General features: G+C 47.8%; 8 protein-coding genes across 8 annotated transcripts; 6 read left to right on the forward strand and 2 right to left on the reverse strand.

Moving 5' to 3' along the window:
- Positions 1 to 643: 643 nt before the first annotated feature.
- On the forward strand, positions 644 to 2183 carry PFICI_02657 (uncharacterized protein; the record flags this gene model as incomplete). Its single annotated transcript, XM_007831238.1, has 9 exons — positions 644 to 856; positions 918 to 1081; positions 1133 to 1239; positions 1299 to 1363; positions 1419 to 1475; positions 1537 to 1623; positions 1677 to 1860; positions 1922 to 2004; positions 2055 to 2183. The coding sequence occupies 9 exons, from the start codon at positions 644 to 646 to the stop codon at positions 2181 to 2183; spliced, it is 1089 nt and encodes a 362-aa protein (XP_007829429.1).
- Positions 2184 to 2847: 664 nt separating this feature from the next.
- On the reverse strand, positions 2848 to 3882 carry PFICI_02658 (uncharacterized protein; the record flags this gene model as incomplete). Its single annotated transcript, XM_007831239.1, has 2 exons — positions 2848 to 3788; positions 3849 to 3882. 2 exons carry the CDS (start codon positions 3880 to 3882, stop codon positions 2848 to 2850), a joined length of 975 nt encoding a protein of 324 aa, XP_007829430.1.
- Positions 3883 to 4361: 479 nt separating this feature from the next.
- On the forward strand, positions 4362 to 5340 carry PFICI_02659 (uncharacterized protein; the record flags this gene model as incomplete). The annotated part of the gene is made up of 4 exons (XM_007831240.1): positions 4362 to 4370; positions 4425 to 4594; positions 4733 to 4814; positions 4870 to 5340. The coding sequence occupies 4 exons, from the start codon at positions 4362 to 4364 to the stop codon at positions 5338 to 5340; spliced, it is 732 nt and encodes a 243-aa protein (XP_007829431.1).
- Positions 5341 to 5731: 391 nt separating this feature from the next.
- Positions 5732 to 6448, forward strand: PFICI_02660 (uncharacterized protein; the record flags this gene model as incomplete). The annotated part of the gene is made up of 1 exon (XM_007831241.1): positions 5732 to 6448. One exon carries the CDS (start codon positions 5732 to 5734, stop codon positions 6446 to 6448), a length of 717 nt encoding a protein of 238 aa, XP_007829432.1.
- A 2749-nt stretch (positions 6449 to 9197) lies between these two features.
- Positions 9198 to 11616, reverse strand: PFICI_02661 (uncharacterized protein; the record flags this gene model as incomplete). Its single annotated transcript, XM_007831242.1, has 4 exons — positions 9198 to 9841; positions 9900 to 10416; positions 10467 to 11240; positions 11302 to 11616. 4 exons carry the CDS (start codon positions 11614 to 11616, stop codon positions 9198 to 9200), a joined length of 2250 nt encoding a protein of 749 aa, XP_007829433.1.
- Positions 11617 to 13446: 1830 nt separating this feature from the next.
- Positions 13447 to 14195, forward strand: PFICI_02662 (uncharacterized protein; the record flags this gene model as incomplete). The annotated part of the gene is made up of 2 exons (XM_007831243.1): positions 13447 to 13449; positions 13515 to 14195. The coding sequence occupies 2 exons, from the start codon at positions 13447 to 13449 to the stop codon at positions 14193 to 14195; spliced, it is 684 nt and encodes a 227-aa protein (XP_007829434.1).
- An 805-nt stretch (positions 14196 to 15000) lies between these two features.
- PFICI_02663 (uncharacterized protein) lies at positions 15001 to 15664 on the forward strand (the record flags this gene model as incomplete). Its single annotated transcript, XM_007831244.1, has 3 exons — positions 15001 to 15055; positions 15164 to 15415; positions 15498 to 15664. The coding sequence occupies 3 exons, from the start codon at positions 15001 to 15003 to the stop codon at positions 15662 to 15664; spliced, it is 474 nt and encodes a 157-aa protein (XP_007829435.1).
- Positions 15665 to 16854: 1190 nt separating this feature from the next.
- Positions 16855 to 19339, forward strand: PFICI_02664 (uncharacterized protein; the record flags this gene model as incomplete). Its single annotated transcript, XM_007831245.1, has 3 exons — positions 16855 to 17816; positions 17870 to 18548; positions 18599 to 19339. 3 exons carry the CDS (start codon positions 16855 to 16857, stop codon positions 19337 to 19339), a joined length of 2382 nt encoding a protein of 793 aa, XP_007829436.1.
- Positions 19340 to 19914: the final 575 nt, after the last annotated feature.

The raw sequence follows: 19914 nt of genomic DNA on the forward strand, positions 1-19914 counted from the left end.
TGGCCAAGCACTTTCTGTCTTCTCAGATAAGGAACGTTTTTGTTAGAGCCCTGATAGCAATCTTATGGGATTGATTCAAGATATGTATTATACATACAATGCTGTTTAAAATATAACAAACAAAAAGATAAATAAGGAAGAAGACTGAAAATATACCAAGGATTCCACAGCCGTCACCGATTTGTATATTTGTAAAAAGGACACTATAAAATGATACAACAGAGGTGTACTGCTGACGATCCAATGGCGATACAACCGTCATCTAGATTGGCGCAGTCTGCCGCACTAAGAACTTGGAATGGGTGCGGAGGCGTTTTCTCAATCGGGACATCCGCCATTTCTAGGCCCTTCTGTTTGGCGCACAACAGCCACCACATCGGTCAACCAGTGAGAGAGGAGATGAATTCTGAAAGTATGTCATACGTCCACCTTGAATATGTCATGTCATAATATACCCCCATACGGCCATCCCCATACGGAATATAGGGTGTTCCGGACTACGCGGATATAATTGCTTCACTAAGCATAGCGCCTTTTGGAATCCGGGGTTCACAGCAGGACTTCAAATAGAGTATAATATGGCCTCGTCGGAAAAGAAGATAGTCTTTGTTCTGGAATCCATTTTGTGCATATTGTCATCACAATGGAGGTGTTTACTCGACGTGCATTGCCTGCATTCCGCCAGGCGCAGCCGTTTTGCGCGACCAAGCCCATCACTCGAAGCGCCATCACTTGGGCAATCCAAGATCATTGGGAAGACCCCAAAGGACCCCAAGGTATTGACCGGCCCAGTCCCAAGCTTGCAGACATAACACCGGGAAGTCCACAGTGGCTTCGAGACCTTCATAAGAATGGTGTAAGTGAAACCTGCATTAGGGACAAGTCGCATGTACTTGACCAGCTAATTCCTTTGGTAGTGGGCTCTTGTTAAAGGAGCCGTCCCCAAGGAGAGGGCCTTGAAATACGCTGAAAAGGGAGAGGAGTGGCTGGAGGGATTCAACATGGGATACAAACGAGACGATCGTTCCACTTGGAAGTCGGGAAACATTCCCAGACACCGTTATGGAGGACTGTTTGATCAGTAAGTCAGGAAAAGTTCACACTCGGATGCATAAGGCTCATTTATTGCCAGTTTCTCCTTTGCTCATGCACAGTTTGTCTGGGATTGCAAATCAGAACCTGGAGTCCGAGACATATTTGCCAAGATCTGGGGTACAGACAAGTTGACCGTCTCGTTTGGTAAGAACAAGACCCTGTATACTAGAATGTAAGCAGCAGTCAAGCTGATCGATTTGTAGATGGTGGTACATTGGCATTCCCTACGCCGGAAGAGGCTGACCACGGCAAGGAGCCTTGGCCACACGTAAGGATCACAAAGCATACCGTGTACCAGTGAACTCTAGCTGACCACATCGTAGTCGGATCAAAGCGCATACCGACCACACCCTCATTGTATTCAGGGGCTACTCAACCTTGTAAGGCCTCTTGGGTGTCGTGTTAAATCCCTGCGACCTAGGTTACTGATGGATTTCTCAGCTTCCAAACGGACCGGATGATGGTGGTCTAGCAGTCATGACCGGCACAGCCCCCCTTTTTGAGCAATATTTCAAGGAACATGAGCCTGTAAGTCAACAGGTCCTGAGATCATTCAGAGCAATTCGGACTAACAGGCATAGCCCGAGGGTGGTTGGATTAAGCGCGACCTGTTCAATTGGACCAACGAAACACTGAAATGGTTTGAAGACCACGGTTGCAAATGGGTCAAGCCAAGCATGGAACCAGGTGACTTCATTCTTTGGGACTCAAGGGCAGCTCATTACGGTGCTGCACCCCTCTCGGACAATAAGCGAATGGCAATTTGTAAGACCCATGTTCCCGGTTTTGTAACTTTATGTGTAAAAGTTGCTAATGTTGCTCCCAGACAAATGCTACAAGCCCATCGAGTTCATGAGTGAAGAGCAGCGTCAGCGCAAGGTCGAGGCATTCAAGCGCGGTTACATGACGGTGAGTAAATCATGTGCTTCCAAGGGTGGACCGATCTAACATTTTGACAGTCCCACGATCCTACCGACTTTGTTCTGAAAGAGCACCAGTTCGCAGATTGGAACATTCTGCACCCTTATGGACCTCCCACTATTAACAAGGAGACTCAGCAGGCTATTGGTATCATCCCATATGAATAAAAGTCATGTCAGGCTGGGAGGTTGAGAATCTCATTTTGTTCAATTACTGGATCGTGTACCATATCAATGTCTGAGAATGCAGGACAAAATATAAATGCATTGTGAGCAATTATAAATAATCTTTATCCTCCTGAAGGCTCTTTATTCTATATTACAGTGTTGAATGTCCTGATGTTGCCCCAGCTTTTTCCCAAGCTGGCCTCAAGAACATGGAATGGTATACCCACTTAACAATAGACTCGGCTTGTTGATTCTGCTATCATGTCGATGTTCTAGACTCACATTTTTATGAAGTTTACCAATCACTGACCAATCTCAATTGATTTCAATGGCAAGTACAGTGGGATATGTTAAACTGTAACCAAAACGCGTGAATGAGAGCAGAATACCTTGAAACTATATCAAAGCAAGGGATTTATATATAGTGTCTGTGCTAGTTTCTATATTGTGCTGCCTCACTTCTTCCCGGAGGCGGTTGTTTCAATTTCATCAGGATAAGTCAATCCATTTTGTTTGCGAACGGCATCCAGAGGACAGTCTCATCCAAGCTTTGGAATCTTCCCTCTTTCCGTCCTCCCAACACTGCCAGACCCGCTTCATCCGCTTCCCAAAACATGCCATAGCCCTCCCCTTCGTCATTCATACCGCCCAATGGGTACCCATTTTACCAGTTGCTACCTTTGCCCGGGCCTGGAATCGAAAACGTCTTGTCTTCGACGGTGCCGTCGGCGAGAATGAGCCTGGTTCGCGTGGGGCGCCATAGCGGTGGCCATACCTGCAGCTCACCGTCTCGGCCGTGGATGCGCACCGCGGGACCGCTAGTATTCTTGCCGTCCGAGTCGTTGGATACCATGAAACTTGTAGTCGAGATGCCGTGCATGTCACCACCTGACTCGGAGTCGCGAGGAAAGGTCAGAAGAATGGTCGAGGTCTCGTCGACACCGGTGGGTTCGTATTTGCGCAGCGCGGATTGGACGTCTGGGGTTTTGCGTGTATCAGAGGGTTGTGTGGTGTATAGGGTCTGAAAGATCCACGTGAGGCTGTAAATGCCCATATCCAAAAGACCACCGCCGGCGAGATTCGGGTTCACCATTCGGCTCTCCTTGGGGAAGCTCTCATGCGGTTTCAGATTCAGGGAGTTATCCGCGTAGACTCGGATGACGGTACCCAATCTCCCGGACGTGATGGTTTCGCGGACATATATGGACAATGGGAAGTAACGTGTCCACATAGCTTCCATAAGAAACAAGTTCTTGACACGAGCCAATTGTACAAGTTCCTTTGCTTGCATCGCATTGACAGTGAAGGCCTTCTCACACAAAACGGGTTTGCCCGACTCCAGGCAGAGCCGGACATTCTGATAGTGATGAGAGTGGGGCGTTGCGACATAGACAATGTCGACCTCATCGTCATTGACTAGCTCCTCGTAAGTGCCGTATCCTTTGGCTGTTTGAGGTGCTTCAACGTCCTTCAAGAATTGCTCAGCTCGCGCAGCGCCGGAAGCACTCGCCACAGAAACGATTGTATGCTTGATATCATGCACATTGCGAGTTGCGGGGTCGACCAATAGATCCTTTGCGAAAGTTTGTGCAATGTTTCCCGTAGCTTAGCATTGATCATCAGAGACCATTTTTCCTCAAGTCCAAGAATGAGTGTACTACTTACCGAGAATTCCCCACCGGACAACTTTTGGAGCCATTTTCAACAATATTTGAGATTCGCCAAGGACGGCAAGCACATCGATTTCCAAACCGTAATGGTCAGATCTAGTTGCTGTGCAAGCACTTATTATCTAGACTTCAGATGCCACTAATAAACCCAAGGCGCCATCGTTAGTCTGCGGAGAGCGTGAAACTGATTGTGAAATTTCCCTATGGTATAAATGCCGCCGCAACTCCGCTTGACTCCAGAATGGAGATATTGATACTAGTCATGTAGACAATAGTGCCATCTTCACTGGCTGAATCCCGTGATGGAGTAGATATTGCGGCGGGAAGTCCAGATCCAGACGGCGGGGCCGGGGTCCCCACAAGCCTGCTATAAGTCATGTGTATGAGCCCTCACAAATATGATATAAACCCAGAGCTTGACGAAGAATAATAAAGCATTTTAGCCAGACAGTTGACAAACGTGAAAACAGAGTACGGAAGCCGCATTAATCTTTCAAATTCTACAAACATGGACGAGGTAATTTTGACCTCAGCACTTCATCAGCCCCAGGCAGGATCTGACAATGTACAGTTTTCTATCAAGGGCAAGACCGCCGTTATTACCGGCGGAGCACGCGGCTTGGGCTTTGCCTTTGCCGACATCCTGTCCGAGGCTGGCGCGAACATTGCCATTCTGGATGTCGGCACTCCAAAGGAGGGATCGCTGGAGTCCCTGTCGGAAAAATACGGCGTCAAAGTAAAGTACTATAAGACGGATGTGACCAGCCGAGAGGTCGTGAACCAGACTGTTGAGGCCATTGAACAATAATTCGGCACAGTCGACATCAAGTAAGTATCACAGAGCTAGCCATGACGCACTCGGCTAACTTGGGAGTACAGTGTCAACGCTGCTGGTGTTGTGACCGACGAATCTTTTCTAACCACGTCCGACAAGAACCTTGCCTCGACGTTCAATGTCAATGTGAGTAGCTGATTTATATATCATAGATCAGAAGCAGATTCTAATTTGTTTGTAGTTCATTGGGTCTTTCCTCGTCGCTCAGGCTTGTGGCAACGCCATGGTCAGGAAATGGGAGAAGTTGGGCAAGCCCAAGCCAGCCGATTCAGCATCAATGGGCTCCATCATCTTCATTGGATCAGTCGCCACACACATTAGTACCTACGTCCAGCAGATCACGTGCTACACGGCATCAAAGGCAGCCATCTGTGGTCTTGTGAAGCCCATGGCCATGGAATTGGCACAATACGGAATTAGAGTGAATAGCCTCTCCCCAGGTTCGATGAGAACGGACATGTTTTTGCAGGTGGAGAAGGTCTTTCCGGACTTGACCAAGCAGTTCAACCAGGAGTCCATGTTTGGACGCGTTGGTTACCCGAAAGAGCTGGGACCAGCCCTCATGTACCTCGCGACCAGCAACTGGACTACTGGTCAAGATATATTGGTAGACGGCGGTGTGAGTTCATGGAAGCACAGAGGCAGTTGGTGAGGTGGAAAACTTGCGTGAAGCAAACTTTACTACGCCTCTAGAAACCTCTGAAACCTAGTACATAAGTAGACACAGAGTAAATTGACCTCCGTCGAAAGAGTACTCCGATTAATGGGCAATACGTATCTTGGTTGTTTGAGCACGGGTGATAATAACGCGGAGACCTTCAGAGTTTTGGCAAGGTAACTGTGGACTAGTTATAAGCCAAAGTAGTGCGGAATTACCCGATACGGAATAGATCAATCTGGTGACAGATATATACTGCAACTGCTGGCTGAGTTGGACTGCAGTGTGTTTGCGGATTGACGATGCTATAAATGAAAAACTATTTCAGGGATTCGCTATACTGTATAGCCTGTATGAAAGCAACGATTATTTATTCTTTATCCCAATGGAGTCAACTTACCACGCATTGGCACAGCGCATCCATGGCATATGGACCGAGAAACGTCAACAAGGCCAGCACCGAATCATCATTGCCCTAGCAGGGCCACCGGGCTCAGGAAAATCTACAATTGCTCACCAAGTCGTCAACCAGGTGGCCGAAATGTACCCCGACCTGGCCATCTCGGCAATCTCTGCGGATGGGTTTCATTTGAGTCTCGCAGAACTCCACGCACTGCCCAATGCTGCCGAGGCGCTCGCTCGACGGGGCGCGCCATGGACCTTTAACGGGAACGCAGTGGTTGACATGGTCCGGAGACTTCGAGATTCTCCTGAAGAAACCTCCCGCGTGCCAACGTTTGACCACGCGATTAAAGATCCGGTCCAAGACGGCCTAACAGTCACGCCGGCAACTAAAGTCTGCCTGGTTGAAGGCAATTATTTACTTAGCAACGAGGAGCCATGGAATGCTATTGCGGCTCTTGCAGATGCGAAATGGCTCGTCACTGTGGACGCCGAGTTGGCTACGGGGAGAATAGCCAAGCGTCATCTTGCTGCAGGAATCGAGAAGACCATGGATGCTGCACTTGCACGGACTCTGGAAAACGACATGGTCAATGGAGAATATGTGCTACGCAGCAGTCAGGGACGGTATGATTTGCTGATAAAGAGCATCGAAAGAGTTGAATTGAACTCCAGCAATGGAAATGCAAATAATGCTTGATTTCGGCCGTAAGGGGGTGCTGTTATTTTGAAAGATTATCTGTTCAAAGTCGGCATCGACTTACGCAAAAAATCGAGATATTTCTCAAAAGTCAAAACGCCTTGACATTATTTCAAAGAATATATCGTTTTGTCTCGTGTTAAATGGAATGGTCACTTTCCAATACGCATGGGCCAAGTTGTGAATAATACATGGCCTCTTGAGCGAAAGCAATATCCTGCAATACATATGCCCGATGAGTCCACGGCCCTGGAAAGTATGTTCAAGTGCATCCTCGGTATTTCACCGGGTGCCACGCGGATGTGGCTGGGTCCGGCCGAGCCTTCATGAGCCATCCAGGATTGGGGGAACGCGGGGCATTGCCCAGCTCAATGCTCGATAGTTCTAATGTACGAGTGAGTGTGCAGAGACTCGCTCCAATCACTCCCCGCACCTACACCGGGGTTGCAATGCCCTGGTTTGTCAGATGGCTCATCAGAGGACTCTTCTAGAAACTACCAGATAGTCGTGACAATCCCATTTCACTTTCCCATGCTTTTTACTATGAGTAAATGGTAGATTCCGTTACCGCACCTGCAATCACAATAGCCGCTATACACTAGGTCCTTCGTAGTCTGTGCTATCAACTGTGGGTAATGTATTGTATAGTAGGCCTTGGGATATCCACCTGGAATATACCTAGTAGCTATTGTACGGACTACGCGATCTTGGTAAGAAACTATGATAAGCATGCTTTGACTTGGCTTCGATGTCGTAATGCGCATGTCTACAATTCATGTCTAGGACTCCGACAGCCTCCAGGGATGCCCCGCGAATCCTAGGAAGTGGTACCTAGCTCCCTATCGATTACAGAACCCCCCCCGCCCTGAGTGGCTGAGACCGACGTGCTTGAATTGATGTATTTCTTAACAACGAATATCTATGTCAACATGCCTTGACACTCAGGTCCATGCAGACAACTCAAATAGCCGAAACGTTCCAGGCTTAATTTCGTCCCGCATCCCTGCCATGCATGTGGGTATGAAGTAGTTTGCTGATCAAGATGTTAGCAGTGACATGTTGCAATAAGTAAACGGGTAACTCGAACGCGGTCGCACACGTATTTGGGATGCGGTTGACGGAGGCCTGTTGCCTTCTCTCTTCGGGCGAACCATCATCAGTCAATCAAGTCATCGTCGCGACACTCTTTCCCTCTTCCCCTTGACAACTTGCTGAATCTTGTGCTCGAAACAAAAGCGATTCCCTCACTCGACACGCAACCACACAGAAAACCCACCAAACGACCATGCAGAGTGCGCATGAATTCAGAACAAGTTTCTCCAATCGGCGTAAACGTTTGCCTCGACTGCTTTCCCCACCACCGTGGTATTACCAACTTGGCTGCACTCACCCGAGTGCTGCTGATGCATGTGGATGATGCCGTCGTCGGCCAACAACAGCGCCATCAACGGTAACCATGCCAGTGGTAGTGCCAAAGTAAACAACATTATCCAAACCATACACAACAACATTATCAACATTCCAGGGGCGGATCCGGCTATCGCAAGAATTATTGAGCAATTTGTCAAAGAGAGTGCTCAACGTCAGATATCCCAGATATTTCCTGAATGTACGTCGCAAATCTCAGGTATGCATACATCTTTGAAAGAATATAACTAATCGCGGGTTAGTGGGAAGATACCTTATTGGCGAATACCGCGATCGGCCAACGTCCACGCACGAGCGTGCTCATAGACACCACGGAGCAAAAGTATCATACTGTTTCGTCAGGAATGCCGCGTTTCCAGAGTTGGACGCATTCGATCGGAATATCAGTGAATACCTTGCTCGTTACCCAGATACCAGGAAGACCCGATGCGTGATTGATATACTCAAACGTCCCCAAGGTGACATTTTGTTCAGCTGGATGAAAACGCACAAAATCAATCTATTATTACTAGATCTGTGGCCGGGCAGCAAAGAAAGGTTGGAGTGGACAACAAACTTTACATTGGAGGTGATAGGCCGCATCAACTGGTCCAATTATACCGAACGCCCCGCGACGCCCAGTCGAGTGATAGCTCACTTCTGCAGCGCATATGCTTCGCACGGGAAACAATGGCAAGAATACGCAATCCGTGATTTGCTAGCTCAGCTCCGTAGGGCTGCACGCGAAAATCTCGGTGTAAACCACGACTGCAAAGTGCCTGGGCAAGACGACAAAATTTTCCATGTCGAAGCAAAAGAGTCCTCTACTCTTTGGGCGTTACTTTTACATTCTGTCGCCAAAGCAGGCATCAAGTTGCTCTACATCATTTTCGACAATTTCGACTCGCTCCAAGGTCGAGTCAATGATAAAATACTCGCAGAGTTCCGGAGAAACATTTTGACATTCGTCAATACATCAAAGGAACGGGGCGTGCGTGTAAAACTATTGGTGACCAGCCGATCAACCAATACAGCAGACTACTTCTCGGGTTACAGCAAAATCAGTCTCACGCAACATCTTGAAGAGCGCTTCAAATTCTGAGATGGTCTCTGGCACTAGTCTATTGGAATACATTATTGGTCTGCTTCCCAGCTGGAGACAACATGACCAGCTCCGCGATAGGATCAGACAAATCTCTTGTATATGAACCAATACCACCGATCGGCCGTCTTTTTTTGCTTGAAAACAGCACGCATAGTCTTGCTATCCATAGGGCAAGAAGGAATGAAATCTCATCAAATACCCCAAGCCTAGTTTTATCCTTTCAATTAGCACACCTCGCTATATGAATAGATCCTCTCCTATAACTTCTAATCTTGTTCCACTCTCCTGCATGATGTGAGCCTTGAAAGCCATGCCTAGCTCTAGAACGGTTTCGACATGATGTGGCATTACAATGGCCCCAGGTCCTTCATTCTGAGCCAGTACAAGCGCGACATCCATACAGTTCTTGATCTGTCTTGCATTCATATTTGTATGCTCCCCTTGGTCCAGACCTCTCAGTGTGCCATTGACAAACCTGGATAGCTCGAACTTGCTGTGCCCATCCTGACAAAGACCTTCAATGAGGCTGTGCCAAATTGCTTTTTGAGATTCAAAGTCAAACTTTGGGAACGGAACAGCGAGGTGTATACGAGATGAAAATGCGGGATCGACACCTTCTTGGGAAATCATGCTGATGAAACAAAGACATTTCGAATACTCCAGATCTCGCAGAAAGGTGGGAAGAAGTGCTGCACGCTCGTTATTGTAGCCTGTGCGTTCTTTGCTGTAAAGGTCAACATCATCCAGCAGAACCATGGCGTTCCAGTTTGTTGCTCGGGTCAATGTCTCTTGTAGCCTTTGATCGAACACGGTCGGCTCGACACCCAGGTCACCGGTAGTCACAGTGTATAGCGCAATGCCAAACTTTCGGGCAAGACATTCTGATCTGCGTTACAACAATTGTTACAAATTCGAGATGGGCATGAAATGAAAACTTACCTGCGGTGAAGGTCTTCCCAGTACCAGAGCTACCACTGAGTAGGATATTCAGGCCACGGACCTTTCGGGTCGGTGAGTAGTTGTCGCCATGCGAACTGACACTATTCAGATAAGAAGACACGATCCCACTCAACGACTTCTTTCTAGTTGAGTCCATATACAATTCGTCATCGAATGGATTCTCCTGCGGCTCCACCTCTTTGAGATCACTGTGCGAAACCAGACTCCACGTCTTGAATCGCAAGGAGAATGCCCATAGCTTTGGTGGACAAAATAAGAGCATGCTACTGTCTTCAGTCGGGCTGCCCTCAGATCTGGAATGTGTCATCGTTACGTCGTTGACGCACACATGAGAACCCCTTGGACTCTCAACCGCGTGAGGGAATGAGAATAATCCGAGGGAATCCCCGACACACGCTGAGCAACGAGATGAAGTGCTATCGGGCTCAATCGTGGCATCGCCAGTCTGAACACACCTGCTACTCGTTGTATAGTCTACAATGACCATGAGAGGGGTCTTGATTGATCAGCTGGCTATTCCAATAGTCAAATGAGAATGCACTTTACCTCGTATGGTGCTTGACGCCATGCCGTCCCTCTGTACTCCTTGTGTGAGGGCGCTTTGCCGTAGCTCCAATGCTTCCATCCTCGGTCTATGAGCTCCTGTCGAGGGGAGTTTTGGGATTCGATGAACCACTCTGGGAGCAATTCCAAATGCTTGATTGGCCGTTCAGAAGAGAACTGTGATACCTCGAACGTTGCTCTGTGCGGTATCAACTTATCGCCAGCGTTGTTGAAATCGAGGAACCATGCATGAATACGCAAACTTGTTGGTTTCATACCAACCATGGTCTCCGATTTCTCGATCACGTAGGCCCTCCAGGCGTCATTGTCTACTTTAAAGACTGTTGTGCGCGGAGTGTAGAGAAGAAAGAGATGTTTGAACCGTATGTTTTGGCACTTGTGCGACTGAACCTCGTCAAACTTTTGACAAACACCAAGCTGGCTAGTGTTCAAGAAGTCTAGCAACATCTCGAGATGCTTCTTGGCAACGTCGTTTGTCGTCTCCCGGCGATGTTCCTCGATTCTGACTTTGTTATACACGATCAACTCATATGGCTCCATGATCCAGCTGTCACGCGATATGATTATTTCGTCGTCTGGAGATACTTCAGAGCTTGCAACAACTTGCCGCAGGGCCTTGAGTACGTGACCACAAACGATTTGCACCCCATCCTTGTCACCAAAAGACCCACTTCGAAAGACTTCAAGTTGAGTGACCGGGTGGATTTTGGGGAAGCTCGAGTCCCATGAGGAAGCGCGTCTATGAGTTGATGGTGGCTAAACATGTTGATCAGGTAAGAATATTATTACAAGTTACCGATCGGGGACAATTTCTTACCATTTTCATGTTACCTACAGGACTGTTCAGACTGCCTGCGTTACCATAGACTGTTGATTCATCATGTTCAGCTCCGCTGAAATTCGTGTTCAATGGGGAAATTTCGAGATGGGATGTTGAGGTCGTATAGCTCGGGTTGGTGTATTGGATTGTAACGGCTTGACGAGAGCTTGAACCATATGGTACTGAGGTTGAGCTAGGAGGTACATCTCTTTGGATAGAAGAAGGTGGTAAGGTAACAGGACTTCTCGAGCTTTCATCTGAAGCTGGCACATGCACTGTGCTGCCCGTTTGCTTTGAAAATATTTTACCCATGGTAAGCCACGACGGGATAATGTTGCTGGTAACGAGACAATATCAAACGCAAGGCTCCGGTGACCACATATGAGTGTACGACCAACAAGAGCATCCAGGGAACGTGTCCTTCGTAAACATCAAACGTCCTCGTATTGCGATGGATCATTAGCCCAAACCATTGAAACGTGGAAACAGCGCGCGCAATGTTCCGCTGAAAAGGCGAAGGAAAAAGGAAATACAAAAATCCCACGCCGCCCGGATGGCCATCCCTTCCGCTTCATGTAGCGATATATTGAATCACGCCAGGTTTATGAGCCCTTTTTAGGACCAAGTCTTGCCACATGTAGGCTGCCACACCTCCTCCCCTATTCGTCTTCCAATATTTGCTCTTCCTCTCAAATTCTACCGTCTAGTCTTCAACTGGCTGGCGTCATGTAGTCAGGCCCGAATTTGCGACATGCAGGAGAACATAATTGGATGCCGACCCCAGTGCTGCTGTATCTTAATGCATAGATCAGGGTACTTCTGCAAGCTGAGCTGTCTCCGCAGCTCTTTGGGAGAGTCAAAGAGCAATATATATGTCAGGTAAGGGCAAGGATACGACTCTCGCCGCATCCTGACCACGAATCCGTGGACCTAGGCCTATATTTGTCTCTCACTTTCTCACTCCAGGTCCTGCATATTTTTCTAGTCATGAAAACGTTTTCCATCAGTCAGATCTTGGGGCCATTTGTCACCTTGCATTGAAGGGCTTGACTCGGGTCCTGCCAACCTGGCAAACGATTCGCAAATCAGAGTCCAGATTGTCGGCTATCATCTGTAGAAGACACTGATCTCCAATGGAGCATTATATGGCGATCAAGTTCTCTGTGTAAATCGATCCAAGAGACTGAAATGCTATCATCTAATAATGCCAATTTGCAGATCAGCTGGACCCAATGTCAAAACTGAAGCCCACAAGAAACCAGATGGCGATTAGTCCAAGTTGTGTTACATTATCCATACGCAAATTTTGTCGAGTATAATGATGAGACCTGAAGAATTACGTTTCATGATCTCTTCCTGGAGATGAATGCACTTTTACTCCATCTCGTTTGATATATAAATATTCAGGTCGTCAGCACACAAGGTAGCAACTGTTCTATATCAGCGACTCTTTTGCTCGGAAAGGGCGAAACCATTGTCTGATCTATCAGTGTTATTCACGAGGCATACCCCGTCCAAACCACGAGTATTGTATTCACTGCATACCTTTCATTCAATCTTTTATTTTCTCGACAATCTTTGGTCGTACTCCTGACTGCAAGATCATGGTGTCAGGAATTTGTGACCATTTATTCATTCGTCATGTGACTGGCATAATTGCTGCTATGAGCATACATAAGCAACCAGTATGCATCTAGATGCGGGGATCATCAATCTGTGTTCAACAACGCACAAGAGATTCCAGGGCAGCAAATTACAAAAGTCGAACCCGCTGATTCGCGAATTACACCAGAACAGCAGGGCCTGAATAGTGGATTCTAGGGCATTGTTCATCAAACAGGATTCGCGAAAAGCAAAGAAGCCTCACTGATTCAGTTGATACCCAAGATCAAAGCCCATTTGCCCCAGCTGCATCTTGGTGTCTCGGCTAGAGTGGCGTATGGCAGTGCACCTGCGTTTAGTGGAGACACACTCGACTCAGCAATTCTCGCACATTCTCTCACCGTAACTTGAAAAATTTCGTCTTGCATTTGCAATATCTTTGGGATTTTACACTTCAGTCATTATATCAACTCAAAGTATCGCCCGGGTAGTGAGTAGTAGAGCCTTGTGCGGCGCAGGAAGGATCCTGCTTGGTCTATGATGGTAAGAAATCCTTCTAGCCCCCCTCACTTGTGTGACCCCAAGTCTGATGCAGCTCTTGATTTCAGGACTGTCTAAGCTCCGTCGCTGTCGTCGGACAACTCCTTGGTCAGGCTATAGATATATGGCAACAGATCGATTTGGTCCGGCAAACAATCAAAGCAGCTCCTAAACTACTCAACGATCTGACAGTGCAGTCTGCCAACCTGCTTAACATTCTGCGCGACATTAAGGGCTCGGCAGAGTTACATACCGCCGCCATCCACACCCAGGTCGAATATATATACACCATATCACTAGAGCTCCAGCAGATCCTCAAGCGCTTGGCCCTCTTAAATCGTCAAAGCATTATTCGACAGAGCCTTCATGTGTTGAGCCACCGAACTCGAGACGAGTCAAGGTTAAACGACGTGCTTTCAAGAATCGAAAAAGCCAAGACTGAGCTCTTGATCACGATGAGCCTCGTCCATGTTGAGAAGACCGGACGACTGTCGGAAGGGCTCCAAAGGATCGAGTCGAACACCCGTAGGGACAGCTTTGGATTCTCACCCACTATCAAGGTTGATCGCAATCATACCGATGGGACAGCGGGACAGAACAGTGCAGTCGCCGGGGTCGAAGACTGCAAGGTGCCATTTAATGCATCGATAACAGACAATACTGCACTGGGCCAAAGCAGACAGAACAATCTGATCCTGTGTGGGCCAGGGTCCATGGCCCTGCTGCAAGCTGTTCTGCTCGAGGCGTAGCAAGACCATTATCGAACAGCACATTTTCAACCCGACCGAGCAATCGCCGCTGTTTCAACACACATCCGAGCGACTAGCTTATGTGAGATGAACATTAAGCTGTGGGGCGACCCTATGGCGGCGGTGCAAAGCCTCGCGCTCGGTATCACCCACGAAATAACGACACGTTCACGACACATCGACGAAATCATGATGGCGAGGAGGTTGACTTTATAGAAAAATATTTTGATGCATGTATTTTATGCATTTTGGTAATTCGAATGGATCTGATTTTTGCATTTCACAATTCTACTCTTGTGCGGGCTAAACACCGATTCGTGTTACACAAAGGCAGCAGTTTCGGGTTGCCTCGGAGCTGCAGCACTATTTCGACCGGTGAACATCTTTAGGCCAAATGAGCCAGATTTTCATCTTTCTCGAGAAATTATATGACTTTTATGCCTTGCACCATTGCTCATGCATTGCCTCGAAGCAGAAACTCCGTTGGTCCTTTTGGCACCACAGCTCGCTTCTCCTCAGCTGCCGCCGTCGCTTGGAGACTGGTGCGTAATTATGCACAAATGCATTAGTCGGTCCAATCAATCATCTATAGTGCCACCCATTATGCTTGCAACCATTGAGCGAAGAATGATGGACACCAAGACGGAGGGTGTGCAGATGCAACAAGGGGCGGCCTGGCCACTTTGGTTTTATGCACCTCCAGAGCCTTGTCTGGCTTACGATTAGCTATAAATCGCAGTGATTTTGAAATCCGCCCGCCCCAGAGAGTTGGGCGTTTTTCTAATGCTTGCTGTCGGATGTCAAAATGCCACACAACGCAGTCGCTACGAGAAAGCCATTGGAACTGGAAATCTCTGGCAGTGAGTCGTCCACAAAGAAAGGCCCCACAAACGCTTTATAGCCGTCACTGAATGGGTAGCTGAAGGTGGATGTCTTGGAAGTATGCTAATTTCGAGTGCCAAAAATAGAAAATAGTAGCCGCAACAATAGAATCACCTTTGAGTATGGGGAGACTGTGCGTGATGTATCGGACAGGATTCGCAGTCAACTACAATTGAAGCCAAATATGCAAATTATTTTCAACAGTCTCGAAGGACCGCACCAAGGGCAACTACAAGGATTGCTGTCAGGTGACCGCATGAGCAAGCATTTCCCTCGAGGGGGAAAAGTGCGCATCGATACAAAAGCCCAAGTTCCGAGTGAGGCAGATTTTAGCATCCGTGAGTGCCGAGTGAAATGACTTCTCTCCGTTTTCAATATGTCGTAGCCGTGGTTACTGACACTTCTGGTGATCATCTGCAGAGGGCAACAAAACGCATCAGAGCGGCAAGCAAAACAACATCATTGCCATGCAGGCAGAGAAAGACAAGGCGGCTATCAAAGAGAACACGGCCAGCGACACGTCAAAGCAGAATAATTTCATAACAAACGATGCCAAATCAGTCATTGACAAGTTTAACTTTGACTAGGATGAGGAGGCGCATAGCTCAATCTGAAGCCATAATACATGAGCCATAGTAGTTGGAGACCTACATTTCAAAGGCCATCACGAGTCTTTGGATTGGCCTACTAGAGGATATTAATATAAACACCCATAATGTTCCGAGATGTCCCTTGAAAGATGATTACATACATGATTTGAACATCGTATGTAGTGGATGAGGTGGCCAAGGCTATGGCTCTGGAAATGGTAGAATCTTGATAACAATCTAAAAGGACCTTATTGTTGAACGGTATAGACATTGCACATGATCTCGGGCAGATGAGGAAACTGGTGGACGTGCTTGGGAGCAACGGGTGGAACCACAGTCAGCAAGTCGGAGAACTTGATGGCCACGGGAACCTTTCCCAGGGGTATGGAAGCCTCGTTGAAAAAGGCATCTTGGTCAGGTTCTTCATGCTAGTAAATGTGAATGGATTATTTTGGACCCCAGCATTTCCGCCCCGACTCCAGTGTATAGAAGCCATTAGCAAATGGCCCCCAGAACCCAGCAACAACCGGATAATCCAACGGACTGAGTCGACACACAAGCAGATATCCATATATCTACAAGTCAAAAATTTAGCGTCACTTTGAATTCCTAGTAGGTCTGCCTAAACCGGTTTTTTTACCGAATCGAAATATCCTATCCGCTTGCAGCTGGCTTTTGCGCGTTCGGACGTCTTCAGAGGGTTTGTTTTCAGCCGCACCTGATCATCATTTCAGCCCCTTTGAGCTGAGGGCCATGATTCTTGAATTAGGCATAATGTTTCAGCCAACTACCAAATCCGTAAGCAATCATTTCAAGACCTGTGCCTCGACGTCGTGCATGTGTAAACCTTTATGCAAGCCTGCTTATTTTTCAAAAGTTTACCTGCGTCAATGAGTGCAGACGATAGGCTCCAGAGCCTTCTTGGGTATCACCAAGTTGATGAATATAGCACAATGCACACAGTTGCAGACCTTGGCGGACTGATCCATGATTCAAAATACAAAGATCTTCTTGACCATACTATCAATCTGAATGATTTCAGCGTATATGATCGGAATACATACAGCCTCTGGGGCGCTTAGGATCAAGTACAAAATTGATCAACTCTTCTACAGAGAGGCTTTCTGTTTGTGCTGCGAAAATATAGAAGTTTTGATATCTCAAATTCATCTAATAGACTTGAGATTATGGGTTCATCAGAGTATTCAGTCTACACTGGCTTCTGGACCAACTGGACCGATGGCAAGGTCATGGGCGCAACCCTCACCCTCAACCGCTCTAATGCCAACTTGCTGATCGCCTTTCTCGCATTCTTTCTCACCATTGTCACTACTCGACTCTGGGCCATCATCTCATTCATTATCCATATCAATCTATCCAGTCCAGATCCTAGAGATGCATTACATCACCAGCGCCAAGCCCTGCTTCGCAACAATGGCGGTCCGATGGGTGCCTCATTGTCCTTGATTAAGCTTGCTTGGATGTGGAGGAAGAGTACGGGGACATACCGCAGAGTTTTGCCACTTTTATTGGGTGCTCTTCTTCTCGCTCTTGGCTTTGCTGTAGCCGCGGGTTTCTCGTCTAGGGTCAGTCGAGGGAGTGAAGTACTTCTGCTCCCTAAAAGTTGCGCGTTATATTATCCTCCAAACGACATGATTTATCGCTCTAATTATCTAGATTGGCAATCTATAATGGACACGGAAGCAGCTAGCTACGCCCAGTCATGCTACTCAAACGTGTCCACAAACTCGGCATCTAGCTGCATCAACCATCCCTATGTCCAACAACGACTCCCAGTCACGGTGGATTTTCAGGCGCCTTGCCCATTTGACTCGGATTTGTGCGCATTGAACACGCCTGGAATGATTCTAGACTCTGGGAGACTCGATTCGCATGAGCATTTCGGAATCAATGCGCCTCCGGGACAGCGATTCCAGTTCCGTCGAGTTCTGCATTGCGCACCGCTAAGGGCGGCCGGCCACACTGACACTTTTGAGTACACGACAAACACTTCGTTCACGAGATATTTCTTTGGAGAAACAGACGCTACAAAGTACACCTACGAGTATCCTAGCGTGAATAACATTGTCGACATGACCATGAATGGCGATAATGATACCCGCTGGAGGAATAGCGACTACAACTTGAAGTTAGCCCTGCCTCGGAATAAGTATGAAGCACATCTGACTGACTGACTACCAGACTGAATTACGCCTTTCCTCATAATGGATCACTCGATACACCTGTGGCAACATGGTCATTCCGCCCGCTGCCAGGGCTCTATAAGGAAGATGCCGACATGATGCTCATCTTCTTGAGTCCCAACCAGGTCCAATTTCAGTACCCTACCGCGGATCCATGGTACAATAACTCGCAGACGTCCATTAGCTATAAGATGGATTTATTTGAAGGGGGTGAGTCCTTTGAGGCCGAGTGGTGGTATGCCGCTGAGCCAGCATCGCCACTGGCTTGCCACCAACAGTCGCAGTGGTGTTTTGGGAACGGCGCTGAGGCGAAATGTACACCACTTGCGCCCATCAGCGACTTGCCGTCTTACGCGCGAAACATAACGGATAGATCAAGTTATAATCGAGCAGGCTGGGTGGACAGCATCTTCAACACCCAAGGCAACTCGGAATTTCCATCCATTGCCAAGACACTTGGAAGTAAATCGCTTACGTCGCGCTTTGCTTTGAACTTGGGGCGGCAAGGCACACTCACCGCTAATCAATGGCAACACGATGTTGGCTTTTGGTACGATTCGATGCTGGCAAGATTGCAACAAGCAATCGTTCGGACTGTCATGGGCGATATCCCGGACGAGCCAGAGTTCATCAAACCGGCCAAGACGGACGAGGCGCGCTCCATCTGTGCAAACCAGGTGGGTTACTCGCCCCTAAACTTTGAACCATGGCGTCTAACTCTACACAGAAAGTTATTGACTTGGTTCATGTATCTTTGAGCGTGTTTGGCCTTGCATTCATCTTCGTGTCTGGGCTCTTGATCATTATCATATCCTATATCCTTGAACCGCTGACCCGTTGCGCCGGTCGACGTCTGGGTAAGAACTCGTATGCCCGACTCGAATGGTACTCAACGGGAGTCTTCCAACTGCAACGTATGGCACACGAGGCCCTTGGAGTCGGGGACTGGGACTATTGCGGGGACGACATACCTACCACGGCTGCTGGAACGACGCTCGCTTTGCTCGATATTTCGGATGAGAATCACCCGTTCTTGAAAGCCGACACGGCTCGAAATGTTCAGAATGCCGCTAAAACAACTGAAAAGCCATCACACACTGTTCAAAGTACCGAGACAATGGTTGTGGCTGCAGATACAGTAGACAGTCAGCGTGGGTCGCAAGAGTTGAACAGCAAAGAGGTTGCCAGCACCGGAAATACAGACAGACCAACATCGGATAATGAGGACCCCTCAAGAATATTGGATCCGCCGGCGCTACAAATGCCGTCATCCTCAAGACTTGCTTCAGCCACAGATGGCGAATTGCATTGGAATGGTAATGAGGCTCTCTCAATATCGGATTCACACATGACAACCGACCGCCGTAGTGGACTGTCGCCACAATCAAATTCACCGTCAACAATACCGCAGATCTCTTTCGAGCTATCGCCAACCCGGTCGTCAGCTGAAGATTTTGCACTGGCATAGTCAGTACCTATCGCAGATTACCTTCTTGGGTGTGTTAGATAGCTCTCCAGTACCTGTCTTTGTAGATATCGGAATTAACCCGTATATCTTTCACATAGTCTTTCGATTCCACCTTCCCTTTGCGACGGCGAGGAGGGCGCGGCTCCGCCGGTGGCGGGCCTGGGGCACCGGCGATGCCTTGTACAGTCTGCACTGCACTAATTTGAGAGCAAAGCGCAGTAGGACCAAGACATTAGGTTTTGTGCTGTCAAAAGTCCTCGAATTTTGACATCAAGGCATAAGCCATAAAGGGTATTTATCTGTATCAAATTGTAAACAAAGTCTGAAAATTCTACTTCCACGGGACGTACGGGCCATACCGACAGACCGCTAAACTCTAGACAAAACTATTAATCATCGGTAGATTCCCTTCCTTCTCCCTAGCAGGTACCCAGGACTGAACCCGTAAACACCGATTATCTTGCGTCAAAGCACATATACATTTGAAAAGTAGCATTTGGTTGCATGTAGTGTGTATTGGTCATGTGCTGGGATGCAAGCCACACAGAGATGCAGGAACTTGCATTTCATATCAT

The sequence above is a fragment of the Pestalotiopsis fici genome (genome assembly GCF_000516985.1).
Source record: "Pestalotiopsis fici W106-1 unplaced genomic scaffold PFICI_Scf_2, whole genome shotgun sequence".
Lineage (NCBI taxonomy): Eukaryota > Fungi > Ascomycota > Sordariomycetes > Amphisphaeriales > Sporocadaceae > Pestalotiopsis > Pestalotiopsis fici.